Here is a 25,155-nt window from a genome sequence, read left to right on the forward strand (position 1 = left end):
AAAAAATATAAGTGAAAAATCCTTAATTATGTGTGTAAAGTAGGACAATATAAATTATGTGCACTGCCAACAAATCACACCTATTTTACAAACAGCAACTTGTTTGCATTAAAAAAACTTTTAACGAACTACTTAAAGCCAGGTATGCAATGCAGATATACAGTACACAGTCAGAAATTCCAACAACCAATAACTGCAGAGATCTAATAACCAGATATCTGGACACTAGTCCCTCCAAAAAAAAAAAATTTAATAAAATATCCCCCTGCAAAATCTAGGAATGGAGAATATAATTCTCAACAAAAGGGAGCAGGTGTCCATAAATGCAATTTTTTTTTTTTTTTTTTTTTTTTTTTTTTTTTTTCCAGACTAAGTTAGATACCTTATGAGACTTTTAAACATCAGCTGGGTTGGAAATCACAGTGACCAGTGACAATACATTGATTGACATGATCACACTTTCAGCCTTTGAGTGATCATGGAGGGGGATTAGTATTTTTCTTGACCTAAACAATAAGTGAAGCCCCTATGTTGCCATATTTACAAGTCATCTTACTAGATTTAAACTGATGAGTTAAAATCCAACAATTCTGGATCTCAGACTTCATACTGTACTTCTTGTGATAACACACCCTGAACAATGTGTTTGAGATAGATGATTTATAGTTTTCTGCATGTCGATCCTTTTAAGTTTCCTAATGGCTCTTTTGTAAACTCGGTCAATTTGAATATTTTGGAGTAAAATACTATGTGAAATGTTCCAGTCAATTCTCAGTTACAGCATTACTATAATACACTATCTACCAATAAATATTTGGACACCCATGCCAATATCTGCAGTCATGATATACGTCATGCCCTCCATCGTTAAATATCTTGCAGGAAACAACACTGGCATCAGTCGCATGCAAGATGCCACGAAGTCAAGCGTTATCTGATTTTAGGAAAGATGGCAGGCATCACAGAAATGGCCGATTCTTAAGGGACACATTTAGTGAGCTGAATTACCCCAAATCAACAATGGCCAATGTGAGTCAGAAGTGGAAGTCGAGCAGTGATTGTCGGAATGTGCTCAGATTCGGCAAATCCGCAAAATTGGAAGATATAGATCGATGGGCGCTGTCCAGAGAAATTTAGAAGAACTGAAACCAGCTGATGGCTCACTACCCCATGAGTCTCAAAAAGCATCTAGGAGTGTTGTTTTGATAAATGCCATTCATAAAGAAGCAGATCTGCTTGATTTTCATGGATGTGTTGAGGCCCATAAGCCTTTGATCACAAAATTCAACCACACTGTTAATATGGTAAAAAGCCCGTCGACAGTGGACCGTAAAATCAGTGGAATGGACAAATCAAAGTTCACCCTCTTCTATTCAGATGGCAGGGTCTGTGTCTGGCATCTGCCTGGAGAACGCCTCATGCTAGAATGCATTGTGTTCACAGTAAAGTTCGGCGGAGACGGAATTATGGTATGGGGTGTTTCTCCTGGTATCCCCAAAAGGGACTTTTAGTCTAAATTCGTTGTTAACTTAATGCCGATGCCTGCTACATTATTTTGGATGATAGTTCGCTTCTCACGTTGTGGCAGTTTTACAGATTGGATTCACGTTACTTTTATGAAGACAACGCCAGTTATCATGTTGCAAGGTCCACATTGTATCGGCGTGATGAAAATGGGGTTAACTGAATTAACAGGCCTGTCCAGAATCCTATCTAGAACCTCTGGAACGAGTTGGATTGACGATTGAAGGGGTGCAACATTCATCCAACATACGTGAAGGAACTTACTCGTCTTCTTCAAGCCGAGTTGAAGAAACCAATAGCCATCATACAAAAACTTGAAAAGCATGCTTCGGAAGTTTGAGGCTGTAATTCTTGCTTGAAGAAGCTCTACCGAATATTGGACATGAAAACGTTTTGATTTTCTTTTCTATCACATGTGTCCAAATACTTATTGGTAGATAGTGTATTACGATATTGATATTTCAGCACAATTTTACAGAAAGAACTCTGAAATTTTGCAGTTTTTCAGGATATAGCCTCCACCTCCTACTAAAATTTAAACAACTAACGATATACTGAACAGAGTTAGTTACCATCATTCTTAAAGAAGTGGACTAAATAGAAATTTCCAACATTCGAATTTTTGAGAGAACATAGAAATATTTACAGTGTGCTATATCTAAGTTCCTCTTAAAAGCCCAACTTAATTATATTTTCTGTCTTTGAAAAAAATACTATTTTTATAAGGGGATCAAAATATTGATAATAATGATTCTGGAATAATGATTCTGAAAGATCAGATGATCTTTCCTAGGTCACAATTGAGGTCACCCAATATCCTAAACAAGCTTACCCATTACCCACCACCAAAAACAGGATTTTCTATATTTGCTAGACATTTATCCATGCCAACAAAGAACTTTATGCCATGCAGTAAACTCTAGTAGATTATGAAGAAGTGCAGAGAACCTCTAGCAAATTATGAAAGAAATGAAAATACAGTACAATAATTCACAAATTATTAAAAACCTCTCTATATCTAATACAACAAAACTGAAATTACATATTATAAAAACAGGCATACACACCTCTTTCAAGCCATTCATTCGAGCATTAAAATGTGGGCATTTTAACATACGAAGAATAAACTCAAGGCACAAGGAATTCATCAGGGTCACTTGCTGAGGCCATAAGTGAAGGCACAACAGTTTCATACTTTTCAATAAATCAGATATGGAACATACATTCTGGAAAATACAATTAAAATACCAAATTAACAATGGAATCAAACTTTTAACTACATTTTCATAAATACAAGTCATAAATAAATTATTTACAGCATATAACACAAGATGCTACTGTGTTACATGCTTACTTAAAATAAAAACAAGACATTTATTTTGTTTTGTTGTAAATAAAAACAATATATATATAATTTTTTTTTTCTTGATATGAAAATAATATAAAAGTTTCTTCACACATGTAAAAACATAAAAGAAAGATTTAATCTTTCACTGCAATTCACATGTTAACATCACTGAAATTGACGAAAATAAAATTCTTAAAAATTAAGTTTGTTACCTAGAACAATGTTTACAAGTAAATTTAACAAATTACAAATGGCCCATTAATTTGCCTTATACTTGGAGAAGACCCAATATGATACATTACTATGCACTATGATGAAGCAGGAATTTGATTTTGTCTTTTCCTAAAATATCAATGATCAGAATGGACAAATATAACACGGATTCACATATAGTGTATTCAGGCAAAACCGCATTTAAATACAGATATAAAGTAATTTCATATTATTAGCAATAGTTACTGCATTCAGTTTTTAGAAAATATTAACAGAAGCAAGAAAGAAAATGAAGAAGAAAAGGAAAGTAATCATATTTATGGCAAAACTAACCTCAGAACACAATAAAAGCTAGAGATGAGATTACAGGGTTTGTACACATTTCTGCACATGGAAATTAAGTACTTTTACGGACTTTTAAAGACCATTAATGAAAAAATTGAGGGCCTATCAGCAAATGGGAACTGAATAAATTAAATTAAAGATATCATCTACGCCTGAACTCCACTTTCGTAATATCATCCTAAAAATAAAGCAGATCTGTAAGTACTATTAAACATAATTAATGTAATTATTAATAAGTTTGAGAATAAAATAAACTTTATGAAATTTATGAAGTAGCATTAAATATTTTACACTTCTAATAGTTGGACATATTTGAAAGAAGATAAGTGACATTTTATTTACGTTTTACTAACAGTTGGCTTTATGCTGTTTTTTTTTTTTGGGGGGGGGGTCTCATTTTGTCACAGTCTAGAGGTTTAAACAGCAGGTAGGTTTTATGTCAAGCAGCATAGGTTAAAATGAGAAGTAAAAATGCATGATTCATAAGAAAAGAGTGGTTGTTGTCACCACTGCTGTTTGCCTACAGAGAGACTTGCTGATCAGAAGAAACTTGAAAGGTCTAATCCAGGCACTGTTGGCAAGTTTTGATAGTTCGGCTCTATCTGACATAGTTAGTGTTTTAGCTTTGTGTAGAGTTCCAGAGGTTATAATACTTTAAGGTTCCAATAAGCCAAAGCACCAGAGTGATAAGTTATTTTGTATTATTTCAAGTCCCACTAAATGCAAAGAATAAGTTATACATGAATTTTACATTTTTGAGTTTTATCTTGTGACCACGGTAAGAATGAGTGAAATGTAATAACTCCCTCTAATATGCAGAAATAATTTTTAAGGGTAAGCAGTTAGTTATAAATAATTTAATTAAATTAGCTAGTTAGATAAGTCCTTATGCATTTACATGGCCAATATTAGATTTGATTCATTTTTTAACAATATTTGTTAAAAAAAGCCCTATTAAAATCACAATGTAATTAAATTTCACAGTTTAAAATATATGTAATTTATGGCATTGATTCTTAAACGATATTAGAATAACTACAGATTAAAACCTGCAAAATATTTATGTTTTGTTGCCAGAAAACATTTATGTTTTGTAGCAGCAACACTCAACAAAATATTTATTTATGCGTCCTTTTAATTTGAAGCCTTCCCAGACATTTTGGCTAATCAATTTCCTTCTCTTTAAGCATCTTTTCTAACAATTAGAAATTTGTCTCAATAGGCAAACCAATGTTCTCAATAGTTTCTGCATGCTTTGTCTCATAACTTGTAAACCTCTTCACAATGTACTACCTATGAGGGTTTATTTGATCTGGTAAAAGTTAAATAGTCCAAAATCCCCACACAGAAGTGAAGCAAATTATTGCTATGTCTGAAAGTAACTACAAAATCAGACAAAGGTTTAAATAAGTATCTTATTTAAATAGAACTTAGACCATTAAAGCATGTTCTTATGCTAACAAAATCAATTTCAGCTCATGGTGATGTAATTAAACAAGAAGAGTCAAATTCAAACTAAAAATGTGAACTCCTGGTCAAAGGCTATACAATATAATTTTAATTTATGCTAGCTCAGTAATTCTATCATCATAACAAATTCAAATGTCAGCAGTGAAAATCCAAAGATATAAATAATTGACCTAAAGACAAATAATTACAAATGATCAGAGATGGCAGGAACTAATGCAGCAAACAAGCGGAGGTCTGTCTTCCACTCCAAAAATCTCAGTTTGAAAACTGTCTAAGTGATTGCATTCTGGTCAGGAAATCGAAATGAGAAATTATAGTAAAGGAGTAAAGGCTGAAATTATAAACAATTGAGTAATTTACATAATAGTAACTGTACATATCTTTGAAGAATAATATTCTTTTTCTTATGTATTTAGTTTCTTTCTTCAACACATTTTCTTTTCATTTTAGAATTTTTGGATTTAAAGATGTCAATTAATGCTAATAGAATGTATATAAAAAGCTACTAATTTTATTTCATTAGTCATTTGAACATTCAGAAGAAATATGAAATATATGTGGTAAGGGCCGGTTACAAAGCTGGTGTGGCAGAATTTTTAGAATTTAGTGACACACCAAGCAACAAAATCTAGAAATGACAAAACTTTTAGAATTTAGAGCAGGCACTAAAAGCATAATTTAGAAAGACACTAGGCAGCAGAATTTAGGATCCATAGAGATTGCATCACGTGGGGAAATGCCCTGTGTATGATGCATTAAGACATATTAGACGAATCTTTGAAATTGTCAGTTTTCAATTTCTTTATTAATGACAAAATTAATTTCTACAATGCCTGTCCATGTCATCAGATTAAAAGCATTTTGATATTTTCCATGCTTGTGGCTAGTAAAAAGTAGGAAAAATAAGGGGAAGATAAACATGTTAAGAAAAAGATTTTAGTATCAGAAGAAAAACATTCAAATATTATGTTTTCATTGTTTTTCTAGATGTTCTCCAAAAAGTAAGAAATTCATCACAAACTTTCTGTAAAATACACCCATTGCATGTTAGTACCATGGAGACATTTTTCATTTTGTCACATATTTCTTTAATTTTCTAGAATCATAAATCTAGCCTTCAAATCCTCCTAAACTTTTCAGGCTTCAATGTCTAAAGTCGTAACGAAAAATTATTCCTACCAATTCTGTAACAGCAACAAAATTATTTTGAAAAAAAAAGAGGGAAAAAGTGTAAAATTAATTTTATAGAGAAAACTGATGCATAATTTGAGAACTCTGAATATTCTGAGACAATAACATGGGAAAAACTCTTACCATAAAAAAATTAAAAAGATATATTTAATTAATTACATAGCTATTTTGCTTTTGCTAAAACTGTTTCATAAATTGTGCCTTATACCATTATAAATTATTTATTTTTCAGACTCAAAATATTGTATAATAAGAGGCCAAAAATGGAACTATATAATACGACAGGAAAAAAAAAAAAAAATATTTTAATGTTATTTTTTAACTATAATTTCAGTATGTTTTATGATATATGAAATTTATCAATATATGAAAATAAAAAGTAATAATAAAAATATAAGAATATATGAAATTTAATGTATGAAATTTATCAATGTTACAATGTTTTAAAAAAAAAAATCATCGAAAAATTCCCCGATTTTGGAAATAAAAATTTGTCTCTAGAAACTGATCTCAAAATCACCAAAATGTTGATAAATAGACAAATTTAGAACCATTTAATAAAAGAATTCACATCCCCAAAAGCAAAAAGTTGTTTAAGAGCTCTTCATTAGAAATTAATGAAATAATTTCGAAATGCTAATGTTTCATGTCTTGCTCAGAAACTCAAGTATCCCACCATTTATATTAGAAATAGGAACAAATTATAACCAATTCAAAAGATAACCATATTTGTCAGTGAATAGCGAAAAATATTCCTCCAAAATGCTAATTCACATTAAAAATGGCTGTCGTTAAAATAGACAGAAATTTCTGATGATTAAAATTAAGGACCTTCTACCCATTTTGGTCAAAATTAAGGACTTTTAAGGACCAAAAATCAATTTTGAAAAACCTAAGGACTTTTAAGGCCTCTTAAGGACCGTACGAACCCTGAATTAAATTACTGCTACTGACCACATATTTCCTTGGTACTGCAGTTTTAGTCACTTTAGTTTAAAACTTTAGATCCTCTTTCTTTGTCACTTTACAACAGCAGGTTTACTTTTTCTGATGTATGCAACAGAAAGTATATTCCATTCCATTTTGCAGTGCTTATAATTTCCATCAGTTTCAGAAAAGATTTAAGATGTAAAATTAGATAGATAGTAAGACAGTTAATAACAAAAAGTTAAAAAAGAATAGAATTTGATTTCACATTAAGATATATATATATATATACACATATATAGGGCCGCTGTAACAAATTACGTGTCGAAAGAATCAGATAAGTAAAGTAAGTTTGCTTTTGAATTCCATTTTGATGTCTAATGAAGTTAATTGAAATGTCACATAAAACTGAACAAATATAAAATTCAATGATTTATTTACATATTGCTTTTAATAGTGTTTTAAAACCTTTCAATTAAGCAATATATTTGGGTAGATAAATTAAAAGATCTGAAGTTCTGGCTAATTTATTCACCTGAAACACTTTACCATTTTTTGCATATCCCTTTTATTGATTTTTTTAATATATATTAAAATAAAATATGTACAGATTATAAAATACAAAAGTATACATATTATAAAATACAAAACAATACAGATTATAAAATACAAATTTTGGATAAATAAAAAAAATCTTACTTTTTTCAGAAGAGCAATCTACCCTCCTATACTGATTAATCATTAATTGCAATTTGAAAAATTCAAAAATTAGTACTTATCTCTTTTTAAAATTCTGGTTCATTAAACATCAAATACATCTTATATCTCAGATAAACTGTGGTTAAGTTCATAAATTGATATATAGCTTACAGTCATAACTTAATTCAATATTACATGCAGTACTGCACTAAATCCTTTCAATGCACTTAAAGAAAAATCACCCTCCAACTCCCCCTTTTTTTTAAGTAGCAGCAGGTAGTTTTCTTCCTCCAAGAAACAAAAATTATTTTGCCAGAGTTTCTAGTTCTTAAAAAAAAAAATTTTTTTAAAGGCTTATTTATCTTTTTTAATTCCTCAAATTTCTTTTTTACTGAAAATTAATACCAAAAGTTTTTTTTAATTTAAGAAAATTGGTATGTGATTTTTATGTTTACTATTTTGATGTGCTTAAAAGTAATTTTAAAAAATTTTAAGTTAATGAAAATTATAACATCTCTTAGATTTAACTTTAAAAAACAAATCCTTTCTTGAAGCAAATCCATTTTATTTCATTCATTACTGCAAAGAAGAATAAAATACATATACAAGTTTAGAAAAAAATAGGAGAAAAGCAATCAAGTTAAAATCTAGATTATGAAAAATTACTAGCTCATATAAATATATTCAGCAATATTATAAAAATGAACAATAGTACTGTTACATTACCTTGCTTTTTATATCATTATCAGAGAGACATTTAATGTATTTCACAGCAATATCCATGCAAGTAGATAAGTATGGGTGCACTTTAATAGGATTTAAGAATTCTGCACATTTTGCAAGTGGCGACAACAAAGCTGCCATCCCCTATAAGAAATTATATCAAAATCCATCAAAATATTTGGTATGATACATAACAGAATATATATATTTACCATTTCAAATATATATATAAAATTTTTTTTTAATTTATTTATTGGTTGCTCAAAAGTGTTCATACAATTTTAGACATATTTATTTGCAAGCATACAAGGGGGATATATCACATCTAAGCCCAAGTTCAATAATATTTACTTCACAATTTTTTCATTTTTTATTCTATTTAAGTTAATAATTCAATAAAACTTACAGTATTTTTCAAACAATAAATATTTTATCTTTTAAATAATTTTATGATATTTATTTTAACTACACACATTCATGACTTGGGGGAAAAAGATCCTGGAAGAAAACTTATGTCAAACTTAATTATATTAAATATGTTTTATCATAACAGGTACAATAAAAACTATCGTAAAAAATACTTTATCCACATTTCTGATTTTCAAAGAGAGCATTTGCATATGCAGTTATCATAAAGTAATACATGTCTCTTTTAACTTACAGTTCCAGTAATATCATCACTACTGAAACGTTTCCGGATTTCTAGAAACCCATCTTGTTGGCCAAACTGTAACGAAACAAAATCATTGAAATTACGTATTTTTATAATATCTCACAGTTATAAATACACTGTATAATAGAGATATATTATACAGTTATACTTTATTCAGATAAGTCTTAATAATTAAAAAAGCTGCATTATAAAACATGAATGAGTATCTGTATTTATTTTACAACTTATTCTTCTATGATGTTATTTCTTAAAATAAAATTCCTAACTAAAATTATACTATATACAGCAATGACAACTGCTTAAATTATAATTAAAACAAAAATAATATATATTCATGTTGAGATACAAATATCCACTGTTATTTAATTAACTCAATGCATTTCAACTATCCCATATGCACAGGAAATACCATTCATAGTATGCAACATTCACCACTGAAGCTTCATTCTAAAAAAATGAGAAATCCTACAAAGGTATATACAATGACTGTACATTAAAAATGTTTGATAAACAGTTTAATAATTTAAAGATAATTTCAATCGCCAGAAATTAGAAGAAAATATTAAAAATGATTAGCAATATTTTTACTTTAATCATTTTTATTGCCTATATCATTTAAAATAATTCCAATTTTGTCCAATTTCCTTAAGCAAGATGTACTTAGGATGAAATGATGCACAATGAAACACATTAAAATAATTTTGCATAAAAATATTTATAATAAACGCACTAAAAACTTACTTTATTAATTAAGTCAATAAGCCACCCATATGGTTCCTGAAATGCAAGCAAATATATAAATAAAAATGTTCAATCTACCTAGAAATTTATCACATTTTTATTACAATAAATTTCATTATTAAGAAATGAACAAACACACATTATAAATTATGCAAAACTGCAGGAATTATTATTAATAATAATATTGTATCTTCCCTCCTCTGGAACTTCAATTTAACTTTTAATATCAGCTGAATAAATGCTTTCCAAACATTCTTCCATTCATCTCTTAAATACTGCTTCATGAGACATGCAGGGAAAAAAAAAGATTATTAAGAAGAAAATACATCAGATTCCTCTTGCAAAAATGTATAAAGCTTACCTCTAAAATTACAATCAACCATAGGCTGACTATGCCCAAATTTAATCTTCAAGTAGCTATGCAACTCATGCTTCTAATTTTCTCAATATTAAATATAACTGACAAAATATTTTAATAGCATAGCAAAAGGCAAACTAAATGAAAGCTGACAAAGGTTTAACAAAATTGCATCTTAGCACATATTTATTCTCTAATTAATTGCTGACATTTATCCAGTTAGTGATTGATTAATATGAAAATATTCATAATAGCACATTTTTTATTTTAAGAAATTAATTTTGTTTACAATACAAAGCCTATACTTACATTTAGAAAAATTTTGAATTTGCTATAAAAAATATAAAATTTCATTCTCATTTGACAAAAACTGACTGAAATATAAAAAATCAAGTTCATGCTCAGGGACCATACACAAACTGAACAGCAAAATGTTTGCATTTCTGCAAAATTAAAAATAAAATATTGTTTAGAAAAAAGTTTTTTGATGTTAGAGATTACATGACAAACATTTCTATGCAGAACACTGAAAAAATATTGGACAACATAAACCCTTTTTTTTTTTTTTTTTTTTTTTTTTTTTTTCAGAAAGGAGACCTTACTCACAGAATCTCATGGGACTCATGTTCTAGAAGACTTTGGCAGGCTTCAGCTATAAGTTGCCAAGTAGCCAACTCATAATATTATTAGCATTAATTAAAAATAAAAAATATTTCTACCTGATTTTTTTTTTTCATTTACTAAATTATGATTCTACAGTAATAAAACTTCATGACAATAGTAATAAGATATTTTTAAACTTTAAAAACTTATAAATTACTTGTGTGAAAATTTTTTCAACGTGTCAAATGTAATGAAATTATAAATAAAGACACTAGTAAATCACAAAGAATAGCATTGAACGGCATTTAAGTACGAAAAAAAAAACTACAAATTACCGTAATTTACTTTTAAACCAACTTGATGCAAATTTAAAATGATGTCAAATATCACAAATTTTGAAATTAAATATGAGTCAACTTCTGTCATGTGAAAATGAAACATTTTGTACTTTATAACAAATATAAAATTTTCCTGAATTATAAATACACTGCTCAGAGGAACATGTAAAAAACTGGATTTCCTACTTTATACAACTAATTTCGTAAAATTAAAAGACAGTAAAACATGAATCTTTGCATAATTTAAAACTTTTTTGTAAGCAGAAGTATACATCTATGACCAATGGTTAAGAAAATAAATGCCAGATAAGGACTTTAATGAACACAGTGTATATCAAATATATATGGCAGCCAATGGTACTAAAAATTCATTGTGAAAGATGCTTAAAAAATTGAAAAAGTTCAGATATTGTTATGCTAGCAAGGAAGTTTTCATTTTCATATCATTACATATTTCAGGATACTAAACTTCAGTTATTTACATCACAAATACAAGACTCCAGTCAACTAGAAAATAATCTCAACTTCTCGAGTAAAATGTTATCTATTAAAGACTATCCATTAATGGCTAAGTACACAATACGTACTTCTGTTAAACTCTTAAAATAAGTTAAAAATGTAATACAGTATAAAGTTCGAGATCCAGACGTCCAATATCAGGATCAGGAATGATTTAAAATCTGGTCCTCAAAACTGCCAACAATTTTTCCCCCCTTGTAAAAAAATCATAATGGGGTAATAGAGTTTGACAGCTGATGAAAAAGAAAGTGTCGCATTTCATTTCTCTGGAAATATGGAATTTTGGCCAACAGTACAGAATGTAAAAATTGGTATTCCATAAAGTTGTACTTCTAAAATGATCAAATTTTAAGGATCAAAATTTATGAATGATGCCAAATTTGTGCAATTTTTTTTTAAGCAAAAAAATATTACTGTGTACATATATGGAAATCTTACTGCACTGTCAATTTCAAAATGGCTGTTGTCTTTCAAGTACTGGAGTAACGAAAAATTAATCACCAACCAGCGACTTTTTTTTAAAAAAAAAAACTAAGCAAATAATCAAAACACAGCAAAAAAAAATTTCAGTGCTTCATAAACATTTGCTCCCCTCCCCTTTTTAAATCACACACACTTGGAAGAAACATAACCTTACACTTACCTGTATTCATAAGCATTAAAAAGTTTATATTTTAGAAGAACTGCATCACGATGCCCATTTCTAAGTACATTCTTTTACTTAAAAACACATGAAAGCCAAATATAATCTTAAAAGCAACACTCCTTAAGATCAAATAAGAACAAAAAACTATTATATAACAATTTTAAAATTTAAATGGTGAAAAATACAAAATAACAAAACATTACACGCAACTTACAAGTCCACTTTGACTGACTGCAAATGCTGGACCAGGACCAAACATATCCAACCATTGGTTAGATGAACAAGGTTTATGTTTATTTTTAATGTGGAACTCAGACTCTGGATCAAAAGCCTAAAATAATGAACCAACAAGAAATTAATGCAAATGTTCCATTAGATATATTTCAATGTTACATATACACAAACAGCACTTAAAATATACCTGAAATTTCTTAAAGATTAGAATTGAAACATTATATTTGTAATTAATGTTCTATATAGAAATGTGTCTATCTACAGACATGTCTAACCCAAGGAAAGACCCATGCTGCAAACCAAGAATGAAATGGTAAATGCAAATTACATTTAATTTGATACGTCCTTGTTAAAGCAGCCATTGCACTTAAATCAGTAAAGCTGACCAAACTTTGCAAATTTAAAGTTTCATCAAAAACTTATGCAATCTTCGTTTTAATTGCTTTGCTCTCAGCATATCGTATATGATACAGCTTAGCGCCCTCCGTGGGCCCACGATATCAAATATGATACAAGATCGAAGTGTCACAGACAGCCTACTGTATATACTAAATAGAATCTTTAGACTGATACCATTATTGTGGTCAATAAAATTTATTATTTTACTCTATGAAAGTAAAATGTGCTATGCTAATAATGAACACTCATAATTTAGAAATGTTTCATGCAATGTAAGCAAATTAGAATTTTTTTTAGGTAAATATGACAATAAGACATAATAGGCACATTTCAAATTCTTAATTTTTTACTCCATTACTGTACAGAGATAATTTAAATTTGGAAATATAAACATTAATACTAATACAGCACTTATTCTGAATTTTTATTTCAAGTATTTTCTGGTAATTTTCTGGTTATGTAATAAGAAAAATTATTGAAGTAACATATGCAAGAATAAATATTTAGATAAAGGCTTTATAGGAATTATTTTTGCATGTTAGGCTTAATTGCAAAATGTGCTGATGCATACGAAGACATACAGCACTCTGAGAACATAGGCACACAGAGGACTCTTGTTCACTCATCATCGGGAGCGAAGAATTTAACAAGGAAGTACCCTTAATTTTAAAAACTCTGCATATTTATAAGGGATCTTGAAATGAATGTATTTGGAAACACCCCATGTGCACATCTCAGAATTAAGAAGAAAACTGCACCTAAAATTAAGAGTAAGAAATATTAGTTACTCTTTTTTTACTTCCTTGTACGAAGTAAAATGGAAGTATTGTAATCCCGAAAAGTTTCAGGCAGCATATTTCAACGAAAATATCCGTTTTCACTGCTATCGAATGCAATTTAACAATGTTTTTGCATGATATCTGTACGTAAGGACAGAATAAAATACTCTTTTCCTTCAAAAAATTATAAAACTGTTTTAAAATGAATTCTGAAGAGAATTTTTCGTGGCGTCTGTACGAACGTATGTACGTACGTGCGTTCGTATCTTGCATAACTCAAAAATGAATAGCCTCAGAACGTTGAAATTTTGTATATAGGACTGCTATAACATGTAGATGTGCACCTCATATTCTGGTTGCAATCGGCCGCACCAAACGTATATAAATATATTTATATATATATCCACTCTGTTACCCGGCTCAGTGATCTCAATTTCTTTACTCTTATATGTTTGTAAATTGTACATTTTTTGCTTTAAAAATGATTGCATTATGTTGTTTTTATCTTCCAGTTAAGTTTTTTATGCCTTTAGTAAATCTGTGTGCAATATTTTTAGAATTATCAACAATTTTAAAGTTGTCTAAGTGCCGCTAAGCCTTTTTTTAATGGAGGCCATTGATGTTTACATTTCAAACAGGAGACTAGTGGAGTTGTTGCCAATCTAGAGAAACTTAGCTTCGCAACAACAAAGATAATGCATTTATTTATTATTGCCAATTAAATCATGCTTAGTTCTTTCTGGAATTTTTCCGAGGAAATAAGTGCTTAAGATTTACTTCGTAATTTTTAATATAGATATTTTGAGTTTTTATGTATTTTTGCCTTCTCGCGAAGTGAGAACTGAATTAATTAAATGAAAAATATTCAATCGTCTGTGAAAAACTGCTTCTTTTTTGTTTTGTTTGCTTAATTTCTTTTATACATCATTCTAGCTTTATTATAGTATTTGAATAGAACATGTGGCAATGATTAGATAATTCTATTCTTTAAATGATATAAATTTTGTGCATTATGAGTTATAATATGAACGGGATATATAAGTTAACTGTTATATAATTATTTTATTATATAACAGTTAACTTAGTTTCTGTTATATAATTATTATATAAGTTAACTGTTATATAATTATTAATACTGTTAAGTTAATCTAGCACCAGAGTGTCGCCATGGTAAACAAATACTAGAGTAAATTTTAAAGAATGCATTTATTCTATTGTGGTTTATGCGCTGTCGGCGAAGTAGATTTAATTCAATCCAAAAAGTTTAAATGAAATGCAAGAAAAAATGTGTATAATTTAATATTGCAATACAAGGAAGTCGTGGTGTACACATCAGATTTTTTTTCTGAAAATTCTGATGTCAATTAGTAACCTAACAGTAAAACAAGAAAGTAGAAGTTTTTGATTATTATACTTTTCTTTGAACTTTTTTGAAACTGAAACATGTTATTTATTTTTAAAAACTTTGTTACATGAGAGAAAACTGGAAATCACAATTGAGTCAATTTGGGGTTACCATGGAAAGGGAAAACTAGTTCTCCATACAAATGACGGTTGATAGCGCGGAATTCGATGCTGATAGCTGACTGGTTGCAAAAAACAAACAACTTACAGTTTTTTGATAAAAGGAAGGTAAAAAATCTTGTATCTTTCTTTCAGTGGTAAAGAAGGTAGAAAAATTAATTGAAAATTTTTCATCTGAAACAAATGGATGAATGATACCAGCCTTAGTGTTAGTATGCAGCACTTGAGTTGAAAGAGTATTACAGCAAAACCTCCCTACACAAACTGTCTTCTGTGGAGGTGGTCATTTTACAGAAAATGATTAATTATGATCTTTAATATTATCATTTAACCATGCTATTATCAATACTGGCAACTTTCAGAAGTAGCCATGACAAGGAAAAGTAGTCACAACACTATATTATGCACATTAAAGTAATTCCTACCTTTTCTAAAACTTGGCACAGTGTCTCTGGCACAGGATCATGCTTTAACCGTGCAGTAACTAAATTTACTAATAAATGTAACATACAGCGAACTCCTTCTTGGACATCTAAACCCCAAGACCGAACTGCTCCAGATGTCAGTAGCTAGAAAAATTAAGAGCAATTAATATAATGCTGCATCAGAATGCTAACTGTTCCAAATGTTTACAAATAAACATAATCTATATGACAATCATTATTCTGTTCCTTTATAAAGGAATGCTTATTTGCATAACAATAACTTACATTTGAAAATGAAAAAATAAATTAAACTTGAACTCTTTCTATAAAATGCATCTAATCTAATCACATAGATCAAGAATGTAATATTTACAGTTTATTTCATTATAAAATTAACTTATTATTCCTCCCATTCCACGTTTAACACATTTGCTAGTGATCACATGCTGCTGTTATTGTGGTGGTATAATCTAATACCCCACATACCTATTTTGGCACCAAATATATTAAACGGCAAATGGGAGATGAGGCAATATCCAAAAAGTCAAATCATGGTGCTCATGAATTACTGTCTATCACATTTTATACCTAATCAACAGGAATAAGTATTTAAATATTGATACTTATGTACACTATTTTCAACAACAAAAACTGTGATGAAAAGAGTGCTTTTTCAGTACAGTCAAAAGTCGTTAATCCGGACTCGTCGGGACTTCGGCGATTCCGGATTATAGATCATCAGTTTAAATCTGGTAAGACGGCATGCAGAAATTATAAAATTAAAAATATGAAACCGTAATTTATGAAATAAAGAACAATTATGATCTAAAGGGTATCAAAATTTACAAAAAAAAAGCTTAATATTTATTTGTTTACTTTATTAAACATTTCTTTCAATGTTATTAAACATTTCTTTCAATGTATTTCTTTCAATGTAAGTTGTTTAAGTTGCTTCGTTTTTTATGTGATAATACATTCTCTTTAATTCTTTAAACAGACATAATTTCTTATTCAGTTACAAAGTTCCGCTGTTCAAGTTCCATAATTGCTGTGTCGAGAATACCGACTAATTTGTCAATTGAAATTTTTTCATTTTCAATAACCTCTGTCACTTTTCGCTATCGGAAGCGAATTATAATGACGAGGAATTTGATTTAAATCATATCAAAGATGGGGTACATCAAGATGAAATACTACATTTAATAAGGAATTATAAGCCAAATAAAATAAAAACATCTGCCCTGAAGATAAGGATAGTGCTGACAGATCAACTTCCAATTCATTGCGCGGCGCCGCGGCGTTAAAGATAAACAAAATTTAGATAAACAAACGTTAAAGTTTAGATAAGCAAAGGATATGCCTTTATCCATTTTTTGTAGCAATTCCACTTTTTGTTTAATGAACTTCAAAACATACTTTCGCTTTGTAGATCATTTACATATTAATAAATATATATCAGAAATTCTATTTGACATAATCGAAAGTTCAAGCTTACTTTTATAAAATTGCTCTAACAGTCTGCAAAAAATGATAAGCCGGATCCAATTCGAAGATTAAGGAACAACGCAATCTGCAACATTAACTGAAATAGATAATTAAATAATTTTAGCTTAGCTTTTACCGTCCATTATACATTAAACGCGCACTCGTAAACGTATTTTGCGCACGCGCACAAGCATATTCTCAGCAGTAAAGGCCTTACGTGCATGCGTCAACGCGATGCATGCTCAGAAAGTTTGAAGCTTTGAGGTCCGGATTATGGGTGTCCGAATTAACGACTTTTGACTGTACTAGTAATGGATATGTCTGACATCAAAACACACTCAAAAGATCTTTATTTTGGTTACACATAACCACAATCTTCAGTCAGTCTGTTTAGCTTCCAAAAAGAATTGTAAGAGATGCTATTTCTTGTCATTTTTTTTTTTTTTTTTTTTTGGTCACCTTTTTTTTAAGGGGGAATGATTAAAATTTTAAACCTACCTTCTAGAGAACAGCAAGGAGACTTTTTTTCAAAATTAATGCAACAAGTTATACTGGTGAACATTTACTCAAACCACTGAGATATCCCAGCATTTAGCAAAATGGGGTAGTAAAAAACATCTAGCAACCATTATCACTTACATTTATATTTAATGAAATTTATATTGTGCACAAAAATGATTTATATTGTGCACAAAGATGTGCACAAAGATAAAGTTCACAAAAATGATGACTATTTGGAGGGGGGGGGGAATTCCATTACCTTTCAGAGCTGATGGGAAAATACATAAGAATTCTGCTCCATTTATCTGAATTTTATGATGTTTTAAAACTGTAAAGTGCCTTTTTCTAATTATCATCCAAAAAAAAACATAATTATTTTTAAAATATTATTTAATTAATTTGAATAAATTATTGCATTGTCTTGTGCATGCTCTCATGATTTAGTAGCAGGATGTCCATCTAGCATTAAAAAATCTGGTTTCAATCTCAATGAAAGCATAGCTGATTTTTGTATTTCCTGCTCCAAAAACATAATATTTTCACAAATAATAACAGACAAATTTAATTAATAAATTTTCTAGTAATCCATTAGTAAATTCTTTTTTCCTTTTTATTTTTGATAAGTTATTTATTTTTCTCTCCTTATTTTTGATAAGTTATTACGTTTTTTGCCACAAGAAACTTGAAAATACAATTACACCATCACCAAGAAATACACCAAGATCAAACTGCTAGGTGTATGTGCTAAGCACCTTCTTGCAAGAAGATGTGAATCACACAGTTAAATTTCTTACATGTAAAAAGAAAAGGGAGAGATAATCTGATCAGTCAAATTTAGATGGCAATTAAAGTGACTTTCCCTCTTTTATAAAATGTATCTAATAATCCATTCTATATACATTAAGCAAAAAATGCACGATTTACCAATATATAAGAATAAAAAAAAATTGAGCTCATTAAACCAGGAAACAAAGTGAATACATATATAAACATGTGTGTGTAAAGTAGGAATTTATATACATATGAAATTGTGTGGAAATAAGTAACATATTAAGGAGAGAGGTAAAATATAGCAATTACAGTAGCACTTATTTCTTACTAGTTTCTGGTAGTTATAGATCTGAAGATGCTGATCATGTAGCTTTAAAAAGGTTTTCCTTCCCTTCCTGAATAAAGCTGATGCTGAGTTGTACATTGTTGTTTTTCACTTTGTTACTTTGATGAGGAAGTAGATTTTATATATATATATACATGTTCGGCGCAGCTGATTGCAATGAAAATGGGAGATGCACAAGTAGATGTTGTAAGTTCCACATACAAATTTAAACACTCTACAGTGAGGACAAGATTTACTTTCTTTTTATAAGAAAGAAATTTCTACAGAATAGAAATTGCAAACACTTGAGCTTCAATACTTCTCGCAGCCACTCATGTTAATTACCATTTACGCATTATAATATTAAATTTTATTTACTAGATTACATAATTTACATATTAAATATAGTGACTCCTCATATTTTATAGATAATATAATAGAAGATGATAGAATACTACAGTTACTAACTAAAGGGGGAAAATATTTAACAAAGTTTAAAAAAAAAAAAAAAAAAAAAGAAATGCAAAATATTTTTTACAGCAATAAGGAACATTTACTTTGACAGAATAAATTTTATCAAGTTATGACTAAGGGAAAAAACTAACACTTGCCTATGAAATTGAGGATTTTGTGTAAATTTCCTTTACTGTGTACAACCTTTTGCTTGGTGCTTTTTAATAAAATCAATGTGAGAATTTTGCCATTGAAGTCGTTTTCTTTTTTATGCACTCAATTTCAATACTTGTTTTTATTCAATGTGTATTCATCTGAATACACTCATGGTTGAAAACAAATTATTCAACAGTTATTGCTAGTAACAAAGTATCTCACTGTATGTCATGGCCAAGCAATTAAAACATTATTCATGTCATAAGGAAATTGCATTATTTTAATTCAAAATGATCATGACAGTTTCTGTTTCATGTACTACTTTCTTTCTGCAACTAATGAAACAACATAAAGTTCATATACTAATTTTTTTCCCCCCTGTGATAAGCATTGACTGTTGAAAGTGCTGTATTGATGAAAAAAAGAAAACCTCAAAATGATACATTAAAGATTAAAGAAAAGTTGAGATGGACCTTGTCTATTACAAAAATCTGAAGCAGACATGGTAGAAGAATTTCATTGTATTTGCAGTATTTGCAATAAGACAATTCTCTATTGATGAAAACTACAGGATTTGATGTTATTCATATTAGAAATAAATTACACTGCAGCCATTATCTGCATACTGTCAGAACTTAAAGAAGCAGCCAGAAGAGTATTATAGCAATGACAGGATCTTAAATGAAGTCTTGTAGGCCACTTCTTGGAAGTGTATGCAACTGGTAACAGAAAGAGCCTGTAGTGATACACTTTTGCTACCTCCAAAAGCAAATAACTGCAGTTTGTGTCACCAGAAGATGCAATTTACATGCGTGCCAACCACACCCATAGGCAAGGTCCCTTTAGATGGCTATTCAGACATGATGACACTTAGGAATGTATCTCTAGATCTTCCTTGTCCTGAAAACAAAAAACTAAGTAACAGCAGTTTTCCAGCCATGTCATTTAATAAAATGTTTAATCACAGCCAAGAAAATGGGTACACGATATCCTCTAATTTAACAATCTAATAATACCAATGCAATGGGGCCATAGCAGAACTTTAAACACAAGTCCAATCTTTCAATAATCACACAGCTGTGCTAAAGGAAAAGTGCATAAAGTGTGATTGCTATTTTTGTATAAAAAGTAGCCACGATGAAAGAAAATAGCAATCTCATCAAAGTAAACTGCTGACTGAAACCTAACACTTTGTGTAGACAACCAGCTATTATAAATAAGACAATACAAGATGTACCACAAACAAAACACTGTGAATCATGAATTTAATTTTGTTAGTATGAAAGTCAATATTTACAGGAAAGAGATTATGTGAATCTACAAAATGGCAAAATAAAAAATAAAAGTAAAAAAAAAAAAAAAAAAAAAAATCTACAGCTTAGCATCAGCCCTCATTCAGACCCAGCAGAGTTTAAATGGGACCAGTAAGCAGAGAAGGAAAATTCTTTTAAAGCTACATTAGCAGCACCTACAAATCTATAACTGTCAGAAACTAAAAAGAAACAAGTGCTACTGTAATTAGGTTGTATTTTACTTTTACCTGTAATATTTTAGTTACTTCTGCACATTTTCTGATTGAAAGTTATTTTCACACATATTTAGCTCAGTGATTTTTGATTTCCTATCAAAGTGGTCATTATTATACTATGTACAGAGTAATCTAGTATAGCATAGTATAGCATTTATTCTGAGCTAGGTTACTTGATGCATTAAGTTTCAAAACATCACATTAAGCTTTGTAAAGGCCCTACCAGTGGCTGAATGGTTAAGATCATTAAATGCTGGAAAGAAAAGAAAAGTTAGAAAAGTAAAGTCTTCACATTATGGGCTTATCATGACAACTGGAATATAGTAGGACCTGGGTTAATAACAGCAAAGTCAAGAAAAATATACATAAAATAGAAAAAAATACATAAAAGGAAAACTATAAAACCTTCTAAACATCCTTCTCTATTTGACCTTTCAGATAAAAAATTCATATTTTTAAAAAAATTTATACAGTGTAGACTACCCCAGCTTTTCTAATAGATTGTTAATGAAATTAAATGGAATTTCATTTTCTTTTAGAATTTTAGTGAGAATTATAATTTCTTCTTGTTGTTCTACTTCAGTGCAAACTTTTTTAATTCTGTTATTCTGTTTATTAATTAATAACTGCATTTGCTATAACTTTTTTACAGAGTTAGAGTACTAATTTATAAGTTTTATTTGAAGTTCCAATTTGTAAGATTTATTTTATAAAAATTAAATTATCTTCTTTTATCAAAAAGTCGTACAGTACAAAGTCCGAAATCCGGACTCGTCGGGACTTCGGCGATTCCGGATTTGGGATTTTTCCGGATAATAGATCATCAATTTAAATCTGGTAAGATGGTATGCAGAAATTATACAATTAAAAATATGAAATTGTAATTTATGAAATAAAGAACAATTATGATCTAAAGGGTATCAAAATTTACAAAAAAAAAAAAGCTTAATATTTATTTGTTTGCTTTATTAAACATTTCTTTCAATGCAAGTTGTTTAAGTTGCTTCCATAAAAAATTCAAAAAGTTCCTTTTTCTCATGTCACATACAGTTGACTTTCCAATGCCATACTCCTCACATAATTTTGAGACAGATATGCCTTTATCCAATTTTTGCAGCAATTCCTTTTTTTGTTTAATGGACATCGAAACATGGTTTTGCTTTGTAAATTCTTTGGCAACTCCAGAACTGGAAACTCTTTTTGATATAATCGAAAGTTCAAGCTTAATTTTTATAAAATTGCTTTAACAATCTGCAAAAAATAATAAGCTGGATCAAATTAGAAGATTAAGGAGCAGTGCAGTTAACTGTTGCAGACTGCTACAGTTAACTTAGAATCAGTTAAGATAATTTTAGCCTAGCTTAATAGCGTCCGTTATACATTATTTGCTGTGTATCACAAGATTGGCGACGAAAGCCAAGTTATTCCACTAAATTTTCTCTTGCTCCTATTGAGTACTGAATTAAGCCTGAATTGTATTAGTTATTTATTATACCTTCGTTTATTTCTTGCACAAGCTTAAAACTAATCTGAGTCCTAAATAAATAAACTCCAATTTGTAAACTTAAGGCTTTATCTAGGGACGGCGTTAGATATCGCCTGGTGCAGTCTCTAAATTCTGCTACAAAGCGCCTTCCTAAGTTCTAGATTTTCCGCACGTCTAAACTTTGGATCCCAATGCTTTTCCCCCTAAATTATAAAAAACTTCTCATCCCTTAATTTTGCTGCTCGGTTAATTATATATTGGTTTATTATTTGGGTGCTTCCCCAAATTCCAAACATTGTGTCTTCCCTAAATTCTGCCACCGCTTCTCGGTTTATGGTGAATAACATATCAGTTATTCTTAATTAAATAGCACTAAATGTAAATTTTTGGCCTATGAGTTCCATTAACAAAATTTATTTTTAGCACATGAAAAGAAATAAAGAAATTTTTGTTGAATTTTTCATCGTCAACATTTCTTAGAGCATTTAAAAAATCTACAATCATCGCCAAGCGTAATGTTAGCAGAAAAGGTTGCCTTACTCTTGTCATTCAAATACTAATATATAAAACAAAAGTTTAGACATCACTGCATGAGTTATTACTGAAGCTGTCATGTATTGATAAAAATGCAGTGTTGAAAGCAAAATATAATAAATAATGACTCGCCAGGTCGGCATCAGGGATATAATATAGATGAATGTTTCAGTTTGAGATGTAATGCCAAACTGTTAATCTCACAAATGTATGCTTACATGATTGTTTTTTCATAACGATGTACAGTCAAAAGTCTTTAATCCGGACTCGTCGGGAATTCGGCGATTCCGGATTATCGATTTTTCCGGATTATAGATCATCAGTTTAAATCTGGTAAGATGGCATGCAGAAATTATAAAATTAAAAATATGAAACCTTAATTTATAAAATAATGAGCAATTATGATCTAAAGGGTATCCAAATTTACCAAAAAAAAAAGCCTAATATTTATTTGTTTACTTTATTAAACATTTCTTTTAACGCGCGGATGCTTAAAGCATACCTTACTCATAGCCGAAATTAGAAAATTGCAACCAGAAAACTATGTGATTTGTATTCGTGATATTTATAATGACGAGGAATTTGATTTAAATCATATCAAAGGCGGAGTACATCGAAATTAAATACTACATTTAGTAAGGAATTATAAGCCGACTAAAATAAAAACATCTGCCCTGAAGATAACGATAGTGTTGACAGATCAACTTCCAGTTCATTGCGCGCCGCGACGTGCCCCCCCCCCCCACGCAGAGCAGCGTGAAATTGATAAACAGATTTCGGAACGGTTAGATAAACAAAGGATATGCTTTTATCCATTTTTTGTAGCAATTCGTTTTTTGTTTGATGGACATCGAAACATACTTTCGTTTTCTAGATCCTTTGGGAGCTCCAGCATCGGAAATTCTATTTGACATAATCGAAAGTTCAAGCGTACTTTTAGAAAATTGCTCTTACAGTCTGCAAAAAATAATAAGCCGGATCCAATTTGAAGATTAAGGAACAACGCAATTATCAACATTAACTGAAATAGATAATTAGATAATTTTAGCTTTTACCGTCCGTTATACATTAAACGCGCACGCGAAAATGTATTCTGCACTTGAGCAGATGCATATGCGCAGTCGTAAATGTCTTGCGCGCACGAGTAAAACGCCTATGCGCATGCGTCAATGCGGCGCGTGTGCAGAAAGATTTTAGCTTTGAGGTCCGGATTATAGATCATTCCGGATTACGGGTGTCCGAATTAACGACTTTTGACTGTATTTTCTTTAGTGCCTAAGTGAAATTAAGAATCGGAATTTTTAAGAAAAATCTCCACACGTTTTATTATGGAAGGAAAAATCAAATGTGCATGCGTAAAGCATACCAAAAAGAAAAATTTGTGCCTTTGAGGTCCGGATTTTAGATCATTTCGGATAATGGACGTTCGGATTTCGTACTTTGTACTGTATTTCTTTAAGATTGTGAATGCTTAAGTCTATTACTAATCGATTTTTATTGGTTAAGTTTTAAACAGCTGGGGTAGATGTTGCTAAATTTTTTACTTTTTGTCTATATATATATATTACATTGTTCATTATAAAATTATTACATTGTTACATTGTTTATTGTCTTATATTTAACCATAATTTTACGTACTTTTTTAAAAGCTTCAGGTAAGCAGCGTTCAACAAATCTTCTGCAGCTATCATGAGCTTCACAAAGACCTTAAATAAAATTTATCAAATCAGAAAACAAAATATATGAATAGAAAAAATGATAACAATCACTTACTACAAAAAGCAAAACATTCACTACTATAAAAAAAGGACAGTTTTTTAAGCATTCTAAGAAAATGATTTCAGCAATTTATCATTCACTGGCACAGAACAAATATAATTAACTACAGATGAAAATAAAATTCAAAATGTCCAAAATTAAAGATCAGTATTTTTTTAATGAATAAATAAGACAAAGATTTAAAGGAAACAAATACAAATTTATGAACAATAATAAACAGCTACACATTTATCAAAAAAGAACAATAATAAAATTACATTACAACATTTTCTCCACTTCTTAATAATGTTCCTTAGATGTTCATTATAAATTTCACGACTGAATAATTCCACTATCATGACAATTTTTTAAGCAAGTTAATTGTAATTATCGGTTAATAATACCACTTTACCCTTTGACTGTGGGTACAAAATTCACGAAAACGAGAATTCAATTCAAATGATATCATACATGAAATT

At 29.7% G+C, this 25,155-nt stretch overlaps 1 protein-coding gene across 1 annotated transcript in view; it reads right to left on the reverse strand.

Annotated features, from left to right (window-relative positions):
- Window positions 1-25,155, reverse strand: part of LOC118188695 (ubiquitin carboxyl-terminal hydrolase 24-like) — a 208,863-nt gene that overhangs the window by 170,905 nt on the left and 12,803 nt on the right. The window contains exons 3-9 of the mRNA XM_035359190.2: window positions 24,557-24,624; window positions 15,680-15,823; window positions 12,533-12,649; window positions 9,855-9,890; window positions 9,102-9,167; window positions 8,444-8,584; window positions 2,592-2,750 (exon numbers count right to left, since the gene is read on the reverse strand). Of these exons, the coding sequence (XP_035215081.1) occupies window positions 2,592-2,750; window positions 8,444-8,584; window positions 9,102-9,167; window positions 9,855-9,890; window positions 12,533-12,649; window positions 15,680-15,823; window positions 24,557-24,624 (731 nt within the window). The remainder of the gene's footprint in view (window positions 1-2,591; window positions 2,751-8,443; window positions 8,585-9,101; window positions 9,168-9,854; window positions 9,891-12,532; window positions 12,650-15,679; window positions 15,824-24,556; window positions 24,625-25,155) is intronic.

This window comes from Stegodyphus dumicola, chromosome 4, assembly GCF_044657685.1.
Source record: "Stegodyphus dumicola isolate Sdum_Otavi_A_Nest chromosome 4, ASM4465768v1".
NCBI lineage: Eukaryota > Metazoa > Arthropoda > Arachnida > Araneae > Eresidae > Stegodyphus > Stegodyphus dumicola.